Below are 26,063 nucleotides of genomic sequence, written 5' to 3' on the forward strand. Positions count from 1 at the left end.
AGTTTCCCTCAGACATTGTATTGAGATAGTATCTATCAGAATTTAGCAACTAATAATCACAGTATCCCAGTGCCCTACGCAAAATTAAAAGCACATTGGAACCTGCTATGGCCAGCTGGTTCTCTTGGATGAGCAATGTAAACTGATGATGGTACAGCAGAGAGTTGCTTTAATCCAAAGTTAAGATTTTTTAAATTACTCTCTCAGAACTTCCTTTAAAAAAGGTAAGCTAAAAAACATGCTGAGATTTTAAGCAAATATTTTTCAGTTGGCTTCTTGAGTAAATGAATTCAAGCTTTCCTTTATTTACTGAATTTTACAGAATTTAGCAAAATGCTTTGTTCTTTTATAAGTCATTTATTTAAGGAAAACAAAAGAGGATATAACCATTATTAAAGAAGCTTCCTTTTAACATCAGTAAATTATCAGGATCATCCACCATAATCACGAAGATCTCCCCATTAATATGGGGAGTAATTAAATTCTCTCTCTCTCTCTCTCAAAGAAGTTGTGATTCTAAAGAAAGGGGGTCTCATTATAATAATAGATGTAATCTCTCTGAGTGCTCACCACAAGGAGACACCAACAGAACAGATGTAACTGAGCAGACACATTGTTTTATTGCCTTTTCAAGAAACAAAGTATTCTGAAATGAATGAAGAATTTACTGCCTATTTAAGAAATGAAGTAACTGATTTCCCTTACTTGCCAAAACCATGATGTTTCTTTCAAGAACAGTAAGAATTTACATACAACAACTGAGCAATATATTGTGAAAGCACATTATCACAAATAAATGTTAATAATTAGGATTCTCTGGTTTTTACTTGTATGTTTATATGAACAGAATTTTGATAATATGGAGATAACGTTATCGGGAACTCAACTGTCTAAACTCATGCATAAATGTTGATTTAATGTTCCAATTCTTCTTCTCTTTGACAAACACAGGATTATTTCTCAGGTGGTAAAGGGTGAGTTAAAGCGGTGAAAGAGAGGTCATCATTTAATGCACTCCATTAGGGAAAAATGTAAACTGACATTTCCTTGGGGAATAAGCTACCATAAGAAGTACGGAAATGTCTTCAATGCACAAACTGGTGCTATACAGCAAACTGTTTTGAACCAGGCTCTGGAAGCATTTGACCTGTTGGGAGGAAATAATTTTACCATAGGATGAATTGTAAAGGAATGTTAGCTAACTATACCATACAATCTTAGACCAAGATTTCTTAAGAAACGTTGTAGGTAACTAGGACTGTATCTTTTCCCATAGAAAAACTGGGGTACACTTACTCAGTTATTTTTAAAAAAATCAGAGCAGGAGCCCTTCAAAAAGTAAAAGGGTAAAAATGGGTAGCTGTTGTTGGTGTTTTTAAAGAAACTTGGCATTATCCATTTTGCTAAATAAGCAGGGCAGAAATTTTACTTCTTAAGATGGAAGATCTAAACTCTTTCATGTTATACTCCAGATTTATATAGATTATATTGGACAGGTGTGACATTTTTATTTCTAAATATTCACGTTTTATATAAATGACATTACAAATCCTGATACTGCTGCACCTGGTCAAATTAATGTCCAATATGCAGAATTTATCCAAATTAATACTCTTCCTGATATGAATACAAAGTTGTCTAATGTAAGGGAAGGGACTATTGGTAAGGGATTTTCAGCAGTGAAAAAATGTTATGGCAGCCACGCAGAAATTTATCCTAAACCCTTATTTCTACAACATATCAGAAGAAATCTCCTACTTAAGAATGAAGATTTAATTCACTATATCATATTCATCTTTCAGGAATGGCACACAAAGAAAGTCAGACAAATACTAAAACAACAGCTGTTGTAACAAAACGATGGGTTACTTCTCACAAGGAACACGTGGAGCAGACCATCTCATTTACTGGGCAGAGTTATATTATGCATTTTCATTTTCTTTACTTACTTCCAACACAGATGAAAGAGTGAACAACTATTTTTGATTTACGTAATATTAAAATGCCAGTTATACAAAGTTCTTGATGCCCAAATGCATAATTAAAACTGGAGCTGAAATTTAAGGGCATTAAAACCGTTATTCAAAAGGGCATTCTGCCAGCCTATTACTTATACTAACACTCCTTTCCACCCCTTCAAATTCTGAGAAGCACATCTTTAACTATTTCCAAAATTCTGTCAAACAGATTTTTATTATAGCATGCCCAGAAGGTCCACAGATTGGGGCTATTTCAGGCCATAGTGGGAAGCAAGGTCTAGAGACCTGGTACCTTTGCAAAAAATGCATTAGTTAACCTTTTGTCAGGAGGAGTTGAGAGTAACAAGGGTCAGATTAAATATCTAGGAGTGCCTCTTACCAATACAAAATAAAACTAGCTTGAGCCCCAACCCACTAATCTGGGAACATTAAACTTTGCCCCTGGGCACCTCTACAAGGTAATACTCTAATTTGGAAAAACATAACCACAATTCAAGAGCATGTACCCACAGGCAAACACCCACCATTGAGTATAATCAGTTTTGTCTTTGAACGCTGGAGAGAAGCAAGACAATGGGAGTCTAGAACGCTATGCAAAGTCCACACCACCAGATGAACACTCCTGTTCTCACCTACCCTCATCTTCAATGGTAAATGGCATCCTGACCCCTGCTTAGCCAGTCAGGTTCAGTTTAAAGCACAAGTACAGGTCCACTGCCCTTTGCTTGTACAATAATTGTAATAACATTTAATGCCCCAGCATTCAAATACTAGGGTAATTTGTAACCAGCCAGAATTTATCATTTTGACAAAGCAACTCCATCTGCTGTGCACTTAGGCAGAGCAGGCATGTTTATTCAAAAAGGGTCTATCCCTAAAGTCTTTTCCCCCATTTATCACAAGGTGTCAAGGAAGAGCTCATTCACATCTTGCTTACATTTTATACTCATTTTCTTGGCTTAAGTGTGCTAGAATGTTTATGTTCATGTGGGATTCTTTAGAAAGTATGGATACAATTGAGAGCACCATCTCCAATATATAATAATTACATATTGCAATAATCTGAAATGGTCAGATGTAAAATGATGGGGAATACATAACTAATGTATGTTGGGATGTGTCAGTTCTAATAATTCTGTGATGCATAGAGAATCTAGATTGCTACCCATGAAGTCACATTGTTATCCAGCAAAATATTAATCTAAGTTGTTCATGATTCAATTGCTCGTAGTTAGTCTGTTTATGATAGTATGAAAAAGAAACAAAAAAACTTCAGCTTTACCCCTTTCAAAAGACTGGTGACATGCTGTACATGCAAGAATTCTGGGGTCTTGTCTAAATCCAGTGATGCTCTTCCTTTAAGCCCTTCTTCAAAATCTTTGCGATACTCTTTCTGTTGAAACAGAACAGTTAATCATGCATGCCATTATGTAGAAACACCTATACTGATATATTACTGAAAGCACTTTCTAAATTAGACTACAATTCCAATATAAATAAGACCCTGTAAGTTAATGGTCAAGCTAAATAAACTGTATTGGGACAGAAGTTTTTAAACAACAGTGATTATATATATATAACCAGGTGAGTCAGCACTGACTGGCTTCTTGAAAGAAATTCACTTCAAGAAGGAACTGAACTATGGCAAGAGGCTTCTTTACTGCTGAACAGGGAACAGGTGAGAGTCACCTGGACAAGACAGAAGAAGGTATGAAGAAAAATGTGAGCAAATGGTACCAATGAGAGGTGTCCCAAAAGGAAGTTAGAGCAAATGAGACCAGAAAGGTAAACAGGAATCTTAAATGTGAGGGCAAATGTGATGCAAAAGAGGGAGTAAAAGCTAGTGGAGGACTTGACTAGATGATTAACATGGCCAAAGTCATGGGAGAAAGAATTTTCAAAAACATTTTGGATAAACTGTAGAGCAGAATTTTGGAAGCTGGTAAGACACAGCAAAGCAAATGCACATTAGACAAAGTTGTTCTTAAGAAAGTATTAAGATAGTATATTTGTCTTTAAAACTACATTCATAGAACAGGAACGCCAGGAAATTGGAATTAGAAGTCCAGTCATCAACCTTAATACCATTCTTCCTGGATGTTAAAACCAGACACAAACCCACCCTGCCCACCTTTCATCAGATACTTTTCCAGTATGAGCAGAGACTATTAGTATTCCCACCACTTCCTATATACTGACAGGCAAACCACACACTCCCTTCACACAGAGTAGAGAAGGAAAGAAATTAAATAAAGTGGTTAGCCAGGTAACGAGTGGAAAGGAAAAAGATGAAAAAGCCAGGTTTCTGTTTCAGATGGGAAGGAGAGAAAAAAAGGAAATTTACCCAGGGTTCCATTCATCTAGCATAGGCTCTGTTCAGTATTAGTCTTCTTATTTCTGCCCCACCAAATATTATAGATGACAGTCTAAGGCTGCTACAAGAATTACTTAAGCATTGGATATAATAAAATTTTGGCTGGGGAGGCAATGTTCAGATGTGAATTAAGTTTAGGATTTGGATTGTAAAGACTAAACAAAGGCTAGGTTTCAAAGATTAATGACATCCCAATCCCACAAGATGTTCCTGTTAGATTTTGTTGCATCCTAAACTGTAACCAGAAAATAAGTTTCTTCCACATGTGCAACCAATCCAAAATCTAAATTGTAGACATAGGTTTGTATCTGCAGATTAGAATCCAAACCAACTACAGTCTAAAGGGGTCATGATTCACACTTCAAATTTTGATCCTTTTCTTCTTCTTATGAGCTATTTACAAACATGTATTCCACCAACCTCACTTTGAATCTTTTGAACTTCTTTTGAAACTTGGTACATTGGTGTATCCGTGAACTCCAACATTGACCTGCCTTTTGATTTTTCATAATCCTCTTTGTATTTAACCTAAGAAAACAGAATAAATATTCTTTATAACAATCGTAAATGAAAATATATGATGATCACTTGATTGGGATGAAGTAAGAAAATTCTGTTGTAGCCACACCCACTGTCAGTGTTGTTGATTTGGATGTTTTTGACAGTCTTATTATGGATGGAGTGGAGTAGCCAAACCAGAGAAAGCTTTCTGTTGTAACATACACCCTTGCCACAATGTGCTAGAGCTCAGGGCCAATGATTTTAGAGCTGTGGTTTTCAACCAGTTGTGCCGTGGCACACTGGTGCGCCATAAGAACTGTCCACATGTTCCATGAAATTTCATCAGTTTCCCCTCACCACAGCTCTTTGCAGAACTGCGGCAAGGGGAAATGCTGACCCTGCAGGAGCATGTTCATGCCTGGATTGCTGCCTCCAGGTGTGAACGGGCTGGCAGGAAGCCTGCCCCGCCTCCCTGCTGTGGCAAGGGAGCAGGGAAGGAGGGAGGGCAGGAGCCTGCTGGAGTTAGAATGTGGTATAAATGCCTTGTCCTGACTCCAACAGGCTGGCAGGGAGGGGACTCTGCTCTCTGGAACTGCCTCCTGCCTACCCCTGCATGAGTAATCCAGTAACTGCTGAAATTTTCAGCAGTTACTCAACTACTCAAAATCCCATTTGATCCTTTTTTAGCTTGTTGTATGCACTACTATGTTGCAAACCTCTCTAGTAAGACTGTAACTATAGTAAATGTAAATAAATGTGATGTTTATGAGCAATTGATTTGGCTGAAAAAGTGGGTGTGCTGTGGAATTGTTTGTCTCACTGAAAAGGTTGGGAACTGCTGATTTAGAGGGAATGAAGGACATGAATTGTATCCTGTTCACTCAGCAAAAATAACCTTTGGGGCATATATAAAACTGTAAATCAAAATGAACTGCCATAAGCAAAATTAAGTTTAGCCAAAACTCTCATTCAAGCCTGGGGTCCAACCAGACCCTCAGAATGTGGTATGGAGATCTGATGTCCTACAGATACTTTCTTCTGTGACTCCACAAATACTCCCAAAACATGCACATGAGAAACAGGAAGGGAGCCAGAGTTAGTCGCTTGCTTCAAAGGACTTGCAGTTGATCCTACATTTCTGTTCGATGTGCACCCTCAGCTATATGCATAATCGATACAGGTCATCTGAATTTGACCCTAAAACTTGTTATAAAAATATTGATGGATATTGATAAATCACCTAGCAATGAAGCACACATCTTCTGACTTGGGATCCTGAAGCTTTGCTAATTCTCGCTAATCCATTCTTACCAATTACCACTCAAATTTATCAACAAGACTCATATAACATGCATTTATGTTACAGAGAAAGATAAAGCAAGACACTAGAGATTTTATGTACTGTGGAAAGAGTTAAGGATCAAAATGTTACATTCCTGGAGGGCGATATTTTAATGTCATGATCATTTTTAACAATGCAGTAGTGTCTGAATTAAAGAATTTGTTTAAAAACCCTCTTTCCTCTCATCATATAGCATTAGGCCTCACTACTGCAACATTCAGCCTGTGGACACCTGGCTGCTTCCATTTCAGTCACCTTACAGGCATCTCACAGCATTGTAATTTGTCATTGGATTTGTGCTTGATTTAGTAAATGTGTGAAAGCTGCTTTTGTCACTTTGTGAGATTTATTTATAATTTTTGTATACCTGACTTTGGAGCACAGCATTTTCTTTGTGATGCATCTGTTCAGTTGTATCCAGGGCAAAATGATAGTGCCCTTTGCTTTTCTCAAACCGTTTCTTGTACTCATACTGAAACAAAGAATATCAAAGCATATTTTTATATATTAAATTGACTGTTTTCTAAAGAGCAATTTAAGTAAACATAAAAGAAAGAACATAATAAAGTGTCTTCTATTCCCAAAAATCAGACGCACTAATACTGAATCTTAAACAATTAAAAATAATGTAATTTGTTGGCAAAGTTTAACGTAGGGTAGAATGAAAACAAAGGCAAAAAACAAAATTCAGAAGAGGGTTTTTTTAAAAAAAATATCTGTCTTGTTTATATAAATACTAAATATTTTGATTGTGAAGAATAAAGAATTAATATTATTTAGGCATATTTAATGGTATCCATTTGCCTCCTAGTGGAAATAATTGTAAATGTCACACAACATTTGCACATATTCTCTTATGGTAACAAAAATAATTATCTGCAGAAACTTTATTTTAAATCCATTCCCCAAGTGATAACACTACAGAAAATTAGAAAAGCAATTGAGATGGGATAAATAATTCTTACTATATTAAATTTCAGACACAGAACTTGTCTCCTGGAGTATTACAAACCCTGTACTTCTCCAGTAGTAACAGAGAGATAGCTGTGCTAGTCTATACACTATCAAAACAAAAAAGCAGTCCAGTAGCACTTTAATGACTAACAAAATAATTTATTAGGCGATAGCAGTGGGTCTAATAAATTATTTTGTTAGTCTTTAAAGTGCTACTGGACTGCTTTTTTGTTTTTGTACTTGTCCAACTTGTTTCAAATAACTGTGATAATTTGAAATTAAATTACTTTGTTAACAGTAAGAAATCTTAGGTCTGTTATCCTGTCTACCTTATGTGTTATTTGATGCATACAAGGCATAAATATAAATAAAATAAAGTACTGAGCACACAATGCAGAAGCACGTTTTGCTCCTGGTAAACTTTGTCCCTTCCAAATATGCACACTGCACTTTATAAATCTGAATTTGTATTTTTAATAAACTTTCAAAATAAACATAAAATATTCCTTTCATCCCAAAATGTTATATGAAAATGAAGCTATGTAATCTAAATTCTGTGTATTCGATATTTGATCAGTTACAAACCTCAAAGACTTTTATAATTAGAACAAATGAAGCTAATATAAAAGCTGCTAAATTTCAGATTGTGTGTGAAAATTTAGATCAAGCTTTCAATTGATGTCCAATACATATTTAGGAAAACTGAAGGCAGATCTTGACCATTTGATTTAATTTCTCATCTGAAATCAGATATGTAGTGATATTAATCTCACAAAACCTGCAAAAGTGTGTCTGTGAACATATGCACATTTCTGGATTTCCGTCTAACGTTACAACATGTCACAAAACACCAGCTTGAATAAGATCTTTGTGAAAAAATACGCTTCGTATGTTTTTGTGGAATCATTTATACAAGTAGTTATTTGGAAAAAACTACACTCAAAACATGACATACAATGCACCCTGTATGTTACAATGTATCACACAGGTGGCAGGCATGGATTCATCAGGATAAGGATGAACAGCAATACGCATTTCAGGAAAGAAAGGTAGACCATGTGGAAACTAAAGGGTTCAGTAATTGTTCTTTTAACAATGGCTTCTGTGTCACACTGTACATAGGGTAGAAGAAAATGGCTCTTGAGACCCTTAGGGACAGTGAAGCAGACTGGAGGAAAGAATCATTATAGAGAGACAGGGAGTGGGGACAGAAAAGGCTGGAGAATAAATCAAAAATAAGTCAGAGAGGTGGGGGTAGGGGAAAGATCAATACCATGAAGGATTTTGAAGACTAAGGGTATATCTACATAGCACAACACAGAGGGAAGGGGGTAGGATGCACGTAGCTACATACATCAGTGAAAGGCTGTGGCAGAGAAGAGGCAGTGGTGAAAGATGGGCAGTGCAGCATCCCCTCTGCCAGAGCTCTCAACTGTAAAAGGTTCTCACCTGACATGATTCCTACCATTCTTTTGCCCAAACAGTGGTTCATTTCTACATCATCTTCGTCCCTAGTACTAGAGACGTTTGTGATTGCCCTAAAAGTTAACACTCCAGACCATGCTTTGTCTAAAAGCTGATGGTTTATCTTGGCTGTGATCAGAAAGAAGAGCTCTTAAGAGCCCTTCCCTGAGGTGTTGCCTAGCTGTACATCAAGTGCAAAATATGCGAGTGTATAGCTACACTACTGCACACTCCTTAGAGTGGCATGTGCTGTACATGCATTACATGCCCCTCTCAGCATGCCATGTACATGGTTAGGCATTACTCAGGAGAATACAGCAAAGACACACCTGAAGCCTGTGCCTGTGGGTATGCTCACTACATGGCTCTTTACAGTGCTCCACCATTTTTTAACTATTATGGCTATAATAATAACGATGTAATAACTATTTAGCCCTGTTGTCTTCCACTTAGAAAAGAAGCAACTGTGGGAGAGTTTCAGCTCACAGAAGGGGAATGAGAAGAATCATATGCAAACTGCATAGCTGAATTACTTTGTGGCAGAAGCAGAGTTTCACAGGTGACACTGAAGGCCTACTCAGAGTAAAATACAAGAAACAAAAAAGTATCAGGTCTCGAAACACTTTGTGATCAAAACTAATTAACAAACAGCAAGACAATGCCACAAATATGATACATTCTGCAATCAATTAAGTAAATGGGCACATTTGTCTTTTATATTACAAGTAATTTAAAAAGCCAACTTACGTTACTATGCATTTTGCTGGCATTTAAAGCATGCTCTAAACATAGCAGGTTTGGTAGGTCTGAAGCTGGATTGTGTAGACTTTCCATATCTTTCTTGTATTTCACCTGCAAACAGAATACAGAGCATACCATGATGAAGACTAATAAAATACACAGCATATTCTATTTGCACTGTACACTATAAAAATACAAAAATTAAAATCTCACTAAATGCTTGTATGAAACATGTACAATGGCCACTAGGTGGTGCTCATTTATTACTATTTGGAAAAAACTCAATACAGAAGGAGGATTTCAGTAGTGAGAAAATATTTTGATAACTACTCAAACAGACAAAGTTAATCAAATCAGATTTTGTAAGATTTTTCAATCCAGAATAGTCTATGGCAGATAGATAAATCAGGAATATCTTCTTACTTATTTTTATGTGACTCTTATCTTTTAAAAGTATTGTTCTATAGCATAGGACTTTATCATTAACTTTATATTCTTCATTATAGTGAGGTAATTTTAAACATTGGCAATTCCAGATTTTACATTAACTGCCTATGTGCAAAAACAAGCAAACAAACAGAAACTACATAAAGTAGATAACCTACAATCAAACAGTATTTTGTTATGTATTTTTAATATAATACACTTTGCTTTTTGTAACAAAAATCAAGGAAGCCTTAGATAAGAGAGAACCTAATCAGTCAGTGAAATGGCAAATCATATATTTTCCAAATAGCAGACAGCAGTATTTCTAAGACTTTCAAAAGCTGTGTTTCTCCTTCAGGAAAATTAAACCAGTAAAATCCTCCTGGAACTCTGCCTTTACTTCTTACTGTATAAATCTTCTAAATACTCCCCCCACCCCCTCAACACACACACTACACACACTAAATCAACCTTCATGAAACTCCTCTCTGTTCTCCCCATGCACACATTAAAAAATCCCTGATTAAGATCCTCATGATATGATACAGCTTCTCTCTTCTTTGGCCTGCTCTAAATTTTAAAAGTTTCAGCAGTGTAATATAATACTGTTTGCTGGAGCGGAGGTGGCATTTTATGGATCCTATTCCATTGACTGAGGAAAAGGAGATGGGGCCCCTGTATGCTTCCAGGAACACTATGCAGTCTTTGCAGAGTAAAGAGGAACCAGTCCCTGCACAGTTGTGTCTGGCAAGTACCCAAACCACATAAAGGGCGAGTAAGATTGCAACCTTCCTTTCTTTGCACTCCCCCAAATAGGCCATGTGCTATCTGCCCCTAAGTTATCCAGGACCACAGTAGCACTGCTAAGAACAGACCACATTTATGATATTAGCCACATGAAAGCATTGTTACACATTCTGTCAGCACTGCAGAATCACAGGGTCCGTGTGCTTTCTCCCACCTCATTCTGAAAGCAGCAGGTAGGAACACACATTAAGTTCCCTAACTGTTCTCCTTGCTTGAAATGCTGCCCTTTCAGTTCATCTTCTGGTCCCCCTGGCAGCCGGCACCCCCGAGCCTGTGCCTTCACAGCAATTCATCAAAATCTTTGGCGCCTAGGGATTTTTCTCAGATTGAGAATGACTGAAGTCAGAAAAGGGCTAGGGAGAGTGCCCTGAAGGCAGCAGCAGGAAAATTCTTAATCCTATGTGAGGATTGAACTGGCTGATGCCTTGTATGTGCTATCATGCAATGGACACCAAAAATATAGGCTCTGCTCTGAAGTCTACTTTCAACCACCTTTCAAACTGATTTACTTGATAAACTCCAAATTCAATTTCCCCGCAGCAGCACGTGTAGAAATGATACATATTGTGAGCTGCTGCTCTTGGTAAATCAAATAAGACACACAGTGGCTGTGTCTACACTTGCATTCCTCTTGTGAAAGAGGTATGCAAATGAGGTAAAACAAAAATGCAAATGAGGTGTGACTTTGCATATCTGACACCTCATTTGCATATTCTTATTTCGAAATAGCTTCTTTCCAAAGAAGAAAACCAGTGTAGACACTATCAAAACAAAAAGCAGTCAAGTAGCACTTTAAAGACTAGCAAAATAGTTTAATAGGTGAGCTTTCGTGGGACAGACCCACTTCTTCAGACCATAGCCAGACCAGAACAGACTCAATATTTAAGACACAGAGAACCAAAAACAGTAAGCAAGGAGGACAAATCAGAAAAAGATAATCCAGGTGAGCAAATCAGAGAGTGGAGGGGTGCGGGGGAAGGTCAAGATTGCTCTTTTGAAAGTAAATCCTGTTGTCGAAAGAATCCTTCTTCCCATAAAAAAAGAGAAGAAGGATTCTTTCGAAGATGGGATTTATTTTTGAAAGAGCAGTGCCTACACTGGTTTTCTTCTTTCGAAAGAAGCTATTTTGAAATAAGAATATGCAAATGAGATGTCACATATGCACCTCATTTGCATTTTCAATTTACTTCATTTGCATGCCTCTTTCAAAAGAGGAATACAAGTGTAGACACAGCCATTTGTTTACAAGAAAATTGTCACGTTTAAAAGACACCAACAGCAATATCATATACATGCTGCGAGACACAACACAGAATAACTGCACTTACATCACTCGCCAAAGTGGAAGCCATCTGCGCGTACTTGAAAGCCACACTGTCAACGGCGTTATACTGGTGGTTCTTCATTTCCTTATTGAATTGCTCTTTGTATTTAACCTGCCACCAGAGCAAACACATTTTATATTGAACTATTACATTAAAAGGAGGCACAGAGAATTAAGAGAATAGTGAGACATTTAAATGGAGACAAATTCTCCATTCCTAAATCCTCAAATGTTATATAATAATCGTGAAGGTGATAACAAACATGTATGAGAAGAGCTCCCCAAGAGCACAGAATCATAGGACTGGAAGGGCCCTCAAGAAGTCAGCAAGTCCAGTAGCCAGCACTAAGGACGAAACACCATTTAGCCCAGTAGTCAGCAATCCCCAGCATGCACGCCAAGAGTGGTATGCTAGCTGATTTCATTTGGCACACGGCACGAGCTCTGCCCCACCTCTCCTCCCACCATGCATCTCGCCACAGCAGGTCCCTACTGGGACCAGCAGTGACTGCCAGTCCAGTGCTTTTAAAGGCTTTTCTAAAGTCTAGTCTACCTCCTCCTCCTTATCCACAAGGCTTATTACACTGTTGAGAGAGGTGTTATACCTCAATGGGGAGAGGTGTAACACTGCCAGCAGATGTGTCAAGTTTTCTCAACAACGAACATTTTGTGTGTAGATGCTCCATGGGTTTTTCCCAACAAAAGCTCAATTTTGCCAGAAAAACCTGCTCATGTAGACATAGCTCCAGTGCACAGATTTTTAATATATAAGGCAACACCTTCTCCCTTTTTCCCTTGCTTGTCTTTCCTAAGCTGTACCTTTCATACCAAAATCCTAGTCATGTGTGTTATCCCACCAAGTCTCTGTGTTGCCAACCATGTTTCATGTAAGCACAGTTTTACTATGTTAATAATATAAGTTTATAGTCAAAAAAGCTTTACACAAAATATCACTGACCAATGACATTATGGCAGTGTCTACCTACAAAAATAGCTTCAGAGTTGCTTACTTCAAAGTACAACTTCGAAGTTGAGCATGTACACACACTTACCATGAAGTTTAAGTTCAAAGTAGGGCACTACGCCATTCCTGGGAATGGAGTAAGGACTTTGAAGTTGGGCTCCCTACTTTGAAGTTAACTTCGAAGTAACAGAAAATGTGTGTAGATTGTCTGCTGGCTACTTCAGTGTAGTGCCTAACTTTGAAGTTAACTTTCAACTTAGCTCCTAGTCAGGTCAACTTCTGGCACTGTCCTGGCAACTCCTGCAGCTGAGCTGGTACCAGACGTGGAGGTTATCCTCTCCTTTGGACTATATCAGTAAAGCCAAGAGGGGGACACTGGTGTCTGGGCAGCCCAGAGTCTCCATAACAAATGCCCAGGCTCGCGCCCGGAGAGGTACTCCGGCATCGCTGAACAGCGTTGCATCAACACGGGAGGCAACAGTTACCAGTTATAAGCTCTTGCTCGATTGGTGTAGAGAACGAGCGCCAGGGGTTGCCTTCGATGGTGGGAGGGATCCTCGCATCTCACTGGACAGTCACCGCGCGCCTCAAGCTGGGCAGCCCCCAGCCAATAGGGTACTGTCCCGTCACAGTTCACCTGCCTCGCTGGGTGCGTGAGGCTTAAGGTTCCTGAACCTGACAAGTGACTGAAATTTGGGCACCAGGCAAACCAATAAGAAAATCAACAAGAAATGAGAAACATCAACAATTCAAGCTTGCTTGCTGGAATGTGCGGACCATGCTGACCGGCTTGACTGAAGATCTTCAGGCCATCAGTGACACCCGCAAGACCGCTGTCATCAATGAGGAACTGAAAAGGCTCCGAGTTAATATCGCTGCACTGCAAGAGACGCGACTTGCAGATTCGGGATCTCTAAAGGAAAAGGACTACACCTTTTTCTGGCAGGGTAAAGCCCAAGAAGAACCCAGAGAGAATGGTGTTGGCTTCGCTGTCAGAAACACCCTTCTACAAATGGTTGATTTAGTCATGGGTGGATCAGAAAGACTTCTTCAGATCACGCTTCAAACGTGCGCCGGTCCTGTCCACCTGATCAGCGCTTATGCCCCAACCCTGTACGCCACACCAGAAGTAAAAGACAAGTTCTATGACGTGCTTAGTGCTGCTGTAGCGCAAATACCTGCTCGTGAACAACTGTACATCTTGGGTGACTTCAATGCAAGAGTTGGAGCTGATTGGGCCTCATGGCCTTCCTGCTTAGGACACTTCGGTGTGGGAAAAATGAATGAAAATGGACAGCGTCTCATTGAACTGTGCACGTACCACAATCTGTGCGTCACAAACACATTCTTCCGAACGAAGCCACAGCACAGAGTATCGTAGAGACACCCACGCTCGAAGCACTGGCATCAACTAGATGTGGTCATCGCTAGGCATAACAACCTCAAAAACATCCTTCTGACATGCAGCTATCATAGTGCTGACTGCGATACAGATCACTCGCTAGTTTGCTCCAAGCTCAAGCTGAGACCCAAGAAGCTGTACCGCTGTAAACCTGCTGGAAGGCCCCGCATTGACGCCAGAAAGACGGCAAACTCAGAGAAAGCTGAAAAGTTCAGAGAGACCCTCCAGGAAAATCTGCGCAGCGGCCATGGGGGCGTCGATGCAACATCCAAATGGCAATATCTGAGGGATACAGTTTACAACATGGCCTTGTCGGTGTTTGGAAGAAGAGCTAGAAACACGAACGACTGGTTCGAAGCTAACTCTGATGAGATGATTCCAGTCATTGAAAAGAAGCGTGCTGCACTCCTGGAGTACAAACGCTCACCGAGCCAGAGTACCCAGCAAGCACTTAGAGAGGCCAGAAGAACAGTACAGCAGACAGCCAGGCGCTGTGCCAACAACCACTGGCTCCAGTTATGCAGCAGCATCCAGACATGTGCCGACTTTGGTAATCTCAGAGGAATGTACGAGGGTATGAAGAAGGCATTAGGACCCACCCAGAACAAGATGGCACCTCTGAAATCCAAATCTGGTGAAGTCATCGCTGACAAAGCCAAACAGATGGAGCGCTGGGTCGAGCGCTACTCCGAGCTGTACTCACACGAGAATGTTGTGGTTGACGCAGCCCTCGATGCCGTCAAGCTCCTACCAGTAATGGACGAACTGGATCAAGAACCGACTGTGGATGAACTGAAGGCAGCCATAGACAGCATTGCAGCAGGAAAGGCCCCTGGTCAGGATGGTATACCACCAGAGGTAATCAAATGTGCCGCGGACACACTCCTGGAACCCCTGCATGAGCTGCTGTGCCTGTGCTGGAAAGAGGGTGAGGTTCCACAGGATATGTGTGACGCTAACATTGTAACGTTGTATAAGAACAAAGGAGACAGAAGCGACTGCAACAACTACCGTGGAATCTCCCTCCTAAGCGTCACTGGCAAACTGTTCGCTCGCGTCATCCTTGGCAGACTCCAGAAGATTGCTGAGAGGGTGTACCCCGAATCGCAGTGCGGATTCCGTGCAGAGAGGTCTACCGTTGACATGGTCTTCTCTCTAAGGCAGCTGCAGGAGAAGTGCAGGGAGCAGAGAAAGCCACTCTACATAGCCTTCATCGACTTGACCAAGGCTTTTGACTTGGTCAGCAGGGATGGTCTGTTCAAACTGCTCCACAAGATAGGCTGTCCTCCACGGTTACTCAAGATGATCCAGTCGTTCCACGAAAACATGAGAGGAACCATCTAATATGACGGCGCATTATCGGATGCTTTTGGAATCAGGAGCGGCGTCAAACAAGGATGCGTGCTTGCTCCGACATTTTTCGGGATCTTCTTCGCACTCCTCCTGAAGCATGCCTTTGGATCTTCAACAGAGGGCATCTTGCTGCACACAAGATCTGATGGGAAACTGTTTAACCTTGCAAGGCTGAGAGCTAAGACTAAGGTGCGAGAAGTCCTCATCAGAGACATGCTGTTCGCAGACGATGCTGCTGTAGTGTCTCACACAGAAGACCAGCTTCAAAAACTGCTGGATCGGTTCTCCATAGCATGCAAGGACTTTGGGCTTACCATCAGCCTAAAGAAGACAAATGTACTTGGTCAACATGTTGCTGAATCCCCATCAATCAGCATTGACAACTATACGTTAGAGGTTGTCCACGAGTACGTTTACCTCGGGTCCACCATCACTGATACCCTGTCGTTGGACACTGAGCTAAATAGGAGGATCGGAAAAGCGGCCACAACTCTGTCCAGACTCAGCAAGAGAGTGTGAAATAACAACAAGCTGTACACTCACACCAAAATGCAAGTCTACAGAGCCTGCATCCTCAGCACCCTCCTTTATGGCAGCGAGACTTGGACCCTGTATGCCCGCCAGGAAAAGAGGCTGAATGTCTTGCACTTGCGCTGCCTCAGGCGCATCCTTGGAATATCATGGAAGGACAGAGTTACCAACACAGCCGTCCTCGAGCAAGCTGGAATCCCAACCATGCACACCCTCCTCAGGCAGCGTCGACTGCGCTGGCTTGGCCACGTCCACAGGATGAACGATGGAAGGATTCCAAAAGACATCATGTATGGTGAGCTAGCCTCTGGCAAAAGACCCCCCGGACGCCCCCAGTTGCATTACAAAGATGTCTGCAAGAGAGACCTCAGAGAGGTAGACATCGAGCTGGACAACTGGGAAGAACTAGCAGAAGACCGCGGCAGATGGAGGCAGGGCTTACACAAGGGCCTTCAGAAGGGCGAGTTGAAGATCAGACAGCTAGCAGAGGAGAAGCGAGCACACAGAAAGCACAATAAGGACTTGCCAGACACCCACTACATCTGCAAGAGATGCAGCAAGGACTGTCACTCTCGTGTGGGTCTTTATAGTCACAATAGACGCTGTAAATGAAGTCTTAAATTGAAACTTTAAAGGGCGCGATCCATAGTCTGTGCAGACTGAAGGATGCCTACTACTAGCGCCTAGTATAGACACACCCTATCACTGATAGCATGTTCTTGTGGGCAGGGTATAGTTCTGACAGTTGCATATACCTGGGACTGTGCATCTACTCAAAAAATGGTCTCCAGAACTATTCAGTTGAATTTAGAAATAATCTCACGTCAGCCATTTGTACATGCAAGTATTTTCATCAAAGTGCTTATATAAACAAAAAATAAAAGAACCACTTGATGTACCTGGCTAACACAAATAACACAGTTTGAACAGCAAATATAGTCTGCTGAATAGTCCAAATTTTTCTCTCAAAAATATAAAATACTTTTTAATAGACAAATTGGAGAAAATAAAAACATTTGCCTTAAATTATTCCCTTGGTTCTAGCTTTAGGAGTGAAATCCTCACCCAACCACAGCCAACACAAGTTTTCCGAATGGGGTCAAGAAGTCTAATATTTCATTCAATTTGTATAAGGTTAGGCAATTGGAAACCTGAGTTACATTCCCAGCCCTGCAACACAATTCTTTTGTGACCTTTGATAACAAACAGCCCATCTGTGCCACAGTTTTCTCACTTAAAAATGGGGGCAACGTCTTTCTCATTGGAATTTTGTAAAGCTAAACCAAATCTCTATCTGTAAGGTTTGGATTTTTAAAGGGTCATGGTAGAACATTGGTAAAAGGTGCAGACAACCATATTTATAGTTGATAAACTGTTTTTTAAAGCAAAAAAAATGTACCACAACATTTAATTTAAACCCGCACAAATAAATTCTGAGAATACTAAAATTCTATCTTCAACCCATCACATCATACGTAGCCAATGCCTCGGTCATCAAACATCTGGAGACTTTAAAGAGAGTGCCTTAATGCTTTGCAACAGCTGACCATAACAGGGAAAAATAAAAGTCCAGCCTTAAATTTGAACTATATTAGTTTTGTGGAGATGTATGTCAGACACCAGACATCTAAACCTATATTGTACCTATTTTCTTCTGCCACATCTGCAGTTAATAAGCATCTTTTTGTCTTTTGTCCCATATGAGCACAGCTTTTTTGCTGGGGGAATGCACTGGAACTGTGTTCCATCACCGTTTTCCAGAGCCACCATTTTTAAATGGCTGTGGGGTGGATCTGAACTGCATGTGGCTCTTGGGGCTCCCACTGCTGCCTCTGCTCCGCCCCCAGCTCCCTCTGGCTCCCTGCCTGCCGACAAACCAATTAAACTGGGCCCTGCTCTTTCAGTGCGGCAGGTCAGAGAGCTGTCCCTGCCGCATTATATGGGGAGCTGGAGGGCTGTGGGGAGACATACAGCCACATGGAAGAGAACATGGCAGCCGGTGCAGGAGCAGGAAGTGAGTTTAAAGTCTGGCTGCAAGAGGGAGCGGGGGAGTTAAAGCCTGGCCACGAGAGAGAGTGGAGGGCTAAGGCTGGCAGTGGATTGGGGCTGTGGGTGGGGGGCGTTTAAAGCCTACTGGTGGATTGGGGCTGCGAGGGGGCAGGGAGTTAAAGCCTCAATGTGTTAGGGCTGTGGGGAGGGTGAGGGGAGGTTAAGGCTACAGGGGGACAGGGGGAGGTAAAGGCTGTGGTGGGTTGGGGCCAGCGGAGGCTAAGCATGACAGCAGACTGGGGCTGTGGTGGGTGGCTTATGTCTGGGGGAGCAGAATTCCAGCACCCTTTTTCCTGGAAAAAGCACTGCATGTCAGTGTACCATAAAGTGACTAGAACACTCCAAGTTTTTTTAAAAAATTATATTTCTTAGCTTTTATACAGGGAAGAGTTTTCTCCCCACCCTCCATCTTTTATTTCATCTTCTTCCAGGTTGCAACATAATCATGTCCTGTTTTATTTTATGCCACCACATTACAATTGGGTATAATTTCTGATATCTTTCATTAATAAGACTAATGAAAAACAAACAGCCAGTCACTTAAACGTACACTAGAAATTACATACATTCAAGAACTGCATTACTATCAAAGTAACCAAATTTCTTTCTTAAAGGAAGTGATTTCCAGAACTTTGTATTTTTAAAAAAGAAACTTTTTGTGTAAACATGAAAGACTTTATAAACTAGTAGACTGATTGACTCTGGAAATGAGTATCTACTGGCTTTTGACATATGACCCTGTTTGATCTGTAAATTTGATAATTCATCCTTTTTGTTCAATACTATATTAGTAATGACATTATGGAGTATAATACTGATATATTTAAGCTTAATAGTTTGAGAGCAAGTAAGAGAACACAAATAATTGGGCTCTTATGCTTTGCTATAGTGAAATGGCCTATTTTAATTAATGTGAGGCCAGATGCGATAGGGTTGATTTGTAGATTAGTTAATGTATGCCTGAAGACTTAACTCACAATTCAGGAAGTATGTCTTCTCAGGCTGGGTGATAAACAAGTGACCACAGAAGGACAGGTAACACCACAAGCTTGCAAAAGTTAACTTGAAAATAGGATACAGTTTGTGGGCTTTTGAAATATTTTGTATCCCAGTAACAAACAGTTAGACCACATTGACATATCTGATTTATTAGGAAACTGACAAAGGTTTAGATCAAATGATTGGAAATATAGTTATGGGTACCCGGAATGCCACATATGGGCAGAAGCAAGAATAAAGTTTATGGTGATAAAGAAAGAAAGAAATGGTCAAATAAGGATTGTGTCTGTATAGCTATATAAAAGATGAGCATAGAAGACATGACTTTGTTCCCCAAATTTTGGGTGCACAACATCCTGAAAGAGGGCCAACTACTTGGCGAGCTAGTCTGATGTGCTCCATTGCCTGAATTTACCTTTGCTTTTTATTGGTTTAAAATATCAGAGAATACTATTAATCCTAAAAGCTATCTCTCTGTGTATTGCTGTAAGTTGTTTGGTTACATTAGTGAGTGGACTTATTTGGTTGATAATAGAAGCTTCTATTGGCCATTATTATGCATGTCATCAATCGCCCAATCAATGCGAAACTTCTACGTTTCTACCTCTCTATCTCAACCACAAAGAACTTATGCTAAAATAATCTTGAAACAGACCTTTGAAATAATTGTTCAAGATGCATGCAGACTCATCTGGTTCACATAGCTAGATACTTGCATTAGCTTGGGATAAATCGCACTTATGTGAACACAAGGACAAGCTCTTTATCAAAGGTAATTTCACATTCACTTTATACATACTTCTGGATAAATCATAAGGTTTTCCTTTTTAAAAAAAATCTCTCTCCAATGTGGCTCCTAAAACAAATCTGGCAGAATCTGCATGCCATTGGAAAGCCCATCAGTAAGCCACTTACTATGGGGTCACAGCAATATGGCAAATGCAACTCTTTCTATGTCTAGAGACATGCAAATAAACACTGAATTACTTAAGGCTACCTCCTGTCCTTAACCAACAAATGACATCAGACTGAATGCATAATATGCCCCTTAATATTGTTGCTAAGTATGAAAACATCAAAGCAAACAGGATCTCTCAATGCAATTCCTGTGATCTGAAGCCATGGTCAACATGAATTTTGTAATAGTGCATTTCAATATAGATATTTCAGTAATAATTACTCAACAGCACTCTGCAGCATTGTTTCTAGTCATGTCCCCAAGGCTGGCCCGTGTAGGTATGAGTGAATCACAGGCCACGATGGGCTTTTGACCAGTGCAGTGCATGACTGTCCCAACTTAAAGAAGCTGTCCATCTATCTGACTGTAAGCATTCATACTGTAGGGAGTAATCTCCCATTACCTCCAGGCCCAGCTGTCTTATCGCATTACCTCATTGCCTCCGCTCTTTACTCCAATGCAAGGGACAACACTTCAGGGAGAAACGGAAGCACTGCAGTAATATAAGATGACCCCAACAGCATCTGAAAAGCACTCCCAGTAGTACTATACCTCTGATTAGCCACAGGGGAAACATCCTATTGGAGGCTACACATGTAATAGTTTTCTCTTGTTGCCTATTTTTTTTTCAAACTTTTTCCCCCTTGTAAGTAAAGGCCAGAAACACAGTTAGGAGAGACAGGGAGAACTGGCAAATTAAAGAGTCATCAGGGGAGCTAGCGGGGATTTGAAAACTGTTTAACTTCCTTTAGAATAAGAAATGTAGCTTGGAAAAATAAAATTAAATCAAAGGACAAGGTATTAATTAAAAACAAAAAAAACTTGGTCAATAACTTTAAATTCTCCATGTGTCATCCCTAGCTAGGCTGTAACCTGACAGGACAGCAAGCAAGAATGTGGGAGTCAAAATTATGGATGTCGGTGAAAGCTCATCTATGAACGTCATGAATTTTAAGAAATGAAACTAATTATGTGGGTTTAAATTAATGGAGATTTATTTACCATCTTAATTAAGGTCTTCTGTTTGTTTCTCTAGGACTGGGGTATTAATTTAAAGAAAATGTGGGGGACTGACAGTCAGGAATGAGCAGATTTAGCACGTCTTTCACATAACAACATCCCTAAAGATCTCACTGGCATCAAATGACACTTAGATAAACAATCTTCTCACTTGCCTTGCACAAACACTGTAAAAGTCAGTATTGCAGCTGGCCAGAAGAGTGTCTTTTGAAGTACCACATAAACATGCCTAAATCAAATATGCAGTTCACTGCTGTTCAAGCAGAAAGTGTTCAGTTTCACAAGTGGATGACATCACCCACAGTTCAGATTTATGAAAAACCTACAAAAACTGAATCGTTCAGCCACAACAGAGATTACATTTGTTCTTAGCCACCATATTTTATGCAAGATCCTAGCTCTAATCATTTCCCCCTAAAACAATTAAACAGCAAACTAATCTAGTGTAAAATACAAATTAATGTTCAAAAAAGCCAGTTACTTCTGTAACTGGTGTTGTTTATGTTCGTACCAATGTAGGTGTGCATGAAGGTGCGTGCTCAGTTGCCAGGACATTTTTCCCCTAGCCAGTAACCAATGGATTGGAGCAGTGCCCCCTGGAGTGGGGCTGATATGGTGCCCCATATTGGCACTGCCCGACCTTCTTCTCTCCACTTCTCCTGGGCTCAGTTCCTTCTTGCTGACTACTCTGAGAGTGGGGAAAGGCGGGAGGGTTTTGGAATGGACATGAACACCACATCTTGAAGAACACCAGCTGTGGGAGTAAGTAACTGGCTTTTCTTCTTCAAGTGAGTGTTCATGTGCATTCCAATCTACGTGAATACAACTTAAAGTCAGGAAGTGGGGTTGGAGCCCTGGAATGATAGTAGTACAGCCCTATCCACTACAGCATCCTCCCTAGCATGCTGTGTGATCATGTAATGGGCAGAAAATGTATGTCCATATGGAAGACCAGATGTCCACCTTACAGATTTCTTGAATAGGGACATGGGCTAAGAATGGTGCTGAAGAGGCCTGCGCCCCCACAGAGCGAGTCCTGATCAGAGGAGGGAGACCCCCTGCTAGCTTATAGCATTCCTTAATACAAGCCACTACCCACGAGGAAATCCTCTGGGATGAAATTAGGAGGCCCTTCATCCTGTCCACCTCAGCCACCAAGAGCTGTCCCAAGTTCCTAAATGATTTGGTCCTATCCATATAAAAGGCTAAGGCTCTATGGAAGTCTGGTCCCTCGGGGAAGCATGACGTTTGGGGTAAAAAAACAGCAGTGAGATATCCTGGCTGACACAGAAAGAGGAGACCACCTTTGGCAGGACGGCCAGATGGGGTCTCAGTCTAACCTTGTCTTTGTGGGACACTGTGTAGGGTGGGCCTGCTGTAAGGGGCCTCAACTCAGACACTCTTCTGGATGAAGTGATGGCCACCAAAAAGGCTGTTCTGTAATTTAGAAACAGCAGGGAGCACAAGTGAGGAGCTTGAAAGAGGGGCTCATAAGCTTGGCCAAAACCAAATTGAGATCCCAAAGTGAGGGTAAAAGGCCCTGCACCAGCGGTCTTACCTTCTCCGAGCCCTTCATGAATCTCTTGACGACAGGGTCTGAGAAAACCAACAAAAGGCCTGGACCACTGTGAAACAGCCACCAGGTGTGTCTTAATGGAGGACAGGGAGAGCCCCAACAGGTTTAGGTACTACAGAAAATCCAGATTCGAAATGACTGTGGCCTGCAAGGGAAGCGACCCATTCTGGAATGCCCAAGTCACACACTTTTTCCACTTTGCCAAGTAAGTGGCCCTGATCGAGGGTTTTCTACTATTTAAAAGCACCTCCCTCACCAGGTCTGAGCAGGAAAGTTCCATGGCACTCAGAGGTTCCATGCTGTGAGGTGAAGGGACTGGAGGTTAGGGTTCTAAAGCTGCCCTTCCTCCTGAGTCAACAGGTCTGGGAGTAATGGGAGTGTTATCGGATTACATACCAACAGGTCCAACAGAACCAACTACCAATGCTGCCTGGCCCATGCTGGAGCCATCAGGAATATTGAAGCCTGGTCAGCTCAGTTTTGAGGAGGACACTGTGAACAAGAGGAACTGGAGGGAACTCATACAGCAGAGGGCCCGTCGAGCACATGTCAAACACATCCACTCAGGACCCGGAACTCCAAATCCAGTAAGAACAAAATGTTTGGCACTTCAAATTGAGGTGAGTGGCAAACAGGTCCACTTGGGGATAACCCCAAACTCAAAAAATTGATTGCAGCACGTCCAGATTAATGGACCGCTCTTGGTTCATGAAGGACCTGCTGAGGTGGTCTGTTATGGTATTGGGTACCCTAGGTAAGTACTGACCTGCAGGAGAATTTTGTGATGAATGCAGAACTCCCACAGACTGAGGGTCTTGTGACAGAGGGGAGAGGAGCATGCACCCTCCTATCTGTTGATATAATACATTGCTGCTCTGTTGTCTGCACTCACTGACATGCAAGGTCCCACTAAGTTGTTCCAAAACACCACATAAGCCAACCTGATCGCCCTGAGCTCTCTCACACTGATGTGAAGCTCGAGGTCTGAAGCACCCCAGAGAGTCTGAGTACAGTGTTCCACTCAATGCACTCCCCTCCCAGCCTAAATCTGATCTGCTGGTTATTAAAGAGTGGGAAGTTTAGGCAGGCCTGGAAGGTACCCCAGTACACACTGTGTTAGTGTCCAGCCAGCAATGCAGGGTCCGCAACACCTGCTGTGCCAATGTCACTAATTTTTCTATATCGTCCCTCATAAGGCAGTACACCGGAGTGAGCCACAACTGCAGGGGATGTAGTCAAAATCTGATGTGTTGCACCACAAACGTACAAGCTGCCCTGTGTCCAAGGAGCCTCATGCAACACCTGGCTGTCATGTTGGGATCATGATAATGTCATTTAGGATGCTTGCCAAAGCCTGAAACCTGCTCTCTGTCAGGGAGGCCCTGGCGAGCACCGAGTCCAGGAGAGCCTCCACAAATTCTATTCTTTGAGGATGAGTGTGACTTCACCCCATTTACCAGAAGGCCAAGACTGTTGAAGGTTTGGTGAATGAACCTTAGGCATTGATGAACCCAGGCCCGGGAGCTCCCTTTGACTAACCAGTCATCCAGGTACAGGATCAGCTAGATACAGTGCCTGTGGAGGAAGGCTGTAACCACTGCCATGCACTTGGGGAAAACCCTTGGAGACTTCGACAGGTAAAATGGAAGGACTGTGAGCTGATAGTGGCCCCTGTCCGGCACAAACCTGAGGAACCTCCTGTGGGGAGGATAGATAGTGATGTGAAAATATGCATCCGGTAAGTTGAGAGTGGCAAACCCGTCCTCTGGATCCAGCAACGGGATAATGAACCCCAGAGAGATCATGCGAAACCTGATCTTTTTTACTAACTTGTTCAGGCCTTGCAGGTCCTTTTGATTTCAGGATTAGGAAATAATGGGAATAAAACCCCTGGCCCCTGAGTTGTGGGGGAACCTCCTCTACCGAGGGGGTAAAAGGACTAAATCTCCTGCTTGAGCAGACTCTCATGAGAGGGGTCCCTGAAGAGTGATGGGGAAGGAGGGTTTAAAGGGGGGCAAGAAGTGAATTGTATAGCATACCCCTTTTTCACCGTGTGAATGACCCACTGGTCCAACGTTATACCACACCAGGCATGGTAGAATGGGGATAAGCAAAATGAAAAACCAGGGAGTTCTGGATCTAGAATGGGGAGTAGTGTGGCACTCTCAACCGCACCCTCAAAAGTTGAACTTAGAGTAGATGGGGGCTTGTGTTGCTCTTGGCTGTGGCTGGGCTGGTGGAAGTGTCTCCTGTTACTCCGACCTCTCCTCCTATTCTGCTCTCTAGGCTGCTGGGGAAATTGCCTAGGAAGAGGGCAAGCAGTAAAATGCCTGCACTGTGTCACAGGGGTAAGAAGGCCCAACGACCTCCTGGTAGCCCTGGAGTCCTTAAGGCTACAGAGCGTTTTATCAGTTTTCTCTGAGAAGAGGGTTGGCCCTTCAAAAGGCAAGTCCTGAATGGTCTGCTGTACTTCATATGGGAGGCTAGAAACCTGAATCCAAGCACCCCGCCTCATGGCCACACCTGATGCCATCACCCTTGTTGCCATGTCAGCAGCATCCAGGGCAGCCTGCAAAGCCACACAGGAGATAAGCTTGTTCTCCTCCACCAAGGTTGTAAATTCAGGCTTGGCACCTCGTGGGATCAGCTCCATGAACTTGGAGAGGGAAGAAGCTGTGTTAAAAGAGTATCTGCTAATAAGGGCCTATTGATTTGATATGTGCAAATGTAGCCCCCCAGTTGAAAAAGTTTTTCTACCATAAAGGTCCAAGCCTTTTGCCTCTCTGTTCTTGGGCAAAGGCCCCAGGAAACCTTGTCTCTATTGTTAACCGCATCTACTACCTCAGTGGCAGGTGGTGGGCGGGTAAAGAGGTGCTCATGACCTATGGAGGAGACAAAATATCTCCTCACACTTCTTTTTGCTGTAGGCTGGGCCAATGCCAGGGTTTGCCACACCAAGTTGGCCACCTTGACAATGGTCTGAATAAGAGTTAGTACCACCCTTATGGGCCCTGAGGACAAGACATCCATCACAGGGTCAGCCTCACCTTTGACCTCTTCTGCCTGCACTTCTAGGCCTTGAGCCACTTAGCAGAGCAACTGCTTGTGGACACTACTGTCCTCCAAGATCATGGAGGCAGAAAACTCTGCTTCTGCTTCATCTGAGGACAATGAGGAGGGTGCACCTATTTGCACTCATATCCCCTTTGAACCCATATCCACAGTGCCAGCAAGTCCAGGACCACCTGCCCTCTGACCCAAGGGGAAACAACTCCAACACCTGCCTCGCTGATGCTGAG

General features: G+C 41.9%; 1 protein-coding gene across 5 annotated transcripts in view; it reads right to left on the reverse strand.

The window, feature by feature from the left end:
• Positions 1 to 26,063, reverse strand: part of NEBL (nebulette) — a 402,240-nt gene that overhangs the window by 84,344 nt on the left and 291,833 nt on the right. For 4 of the 5 annotated variants that reach the window (XM_074984853.1, XM_074984852.1, XM_074984851.1 and 1 more), the window contains exons 8-12: positions 11,917 to 12,024; positions 9,362 to 9,466; positions 6,564 to 6,668; positions 4,774 to 4,881; positions 3,262 to 3,372 (exon numbers count right to left, since the gene is read on the reverse strand). The exons of the other annotated variant lie outside the window; for it this stretch is intronic. In XM_074984853.1, the coding sequence (XP_074840954.1) occupies positions 3,262 to 3,372; positions 4,774 to 4,881; positions 6,564 to 6,668; positions 9,362 to 9,466; positions 11,917 to 12,024 (537 nt within the window). The remainder of the gene's footprint in view (positions 1 to 3,261; positions 3,373 to 4,773; positions 4,882 to 6,563; positions 6,669 to 9,361; positions 9,467 to 11,916; positions 12,025 to 26,063) is intronic. 5 annotated transcript variants of the gene reach the window in all.

Source organism: Carettochelys insculpta, chromosome 2 (genome assembly GCF_033958435.1).
Source record: "Carettochelys insculpta isolate YL-2023 chromosome 2, ASM3395843v1, whole genome shotgun sequence".
In the NCBI taxonomy this organism is placed as follows: Eukaryota; Metazoa; Chordata; order Testudines; family Carettochelyidae; genus Carettochelys; species Carettochelys insculpta.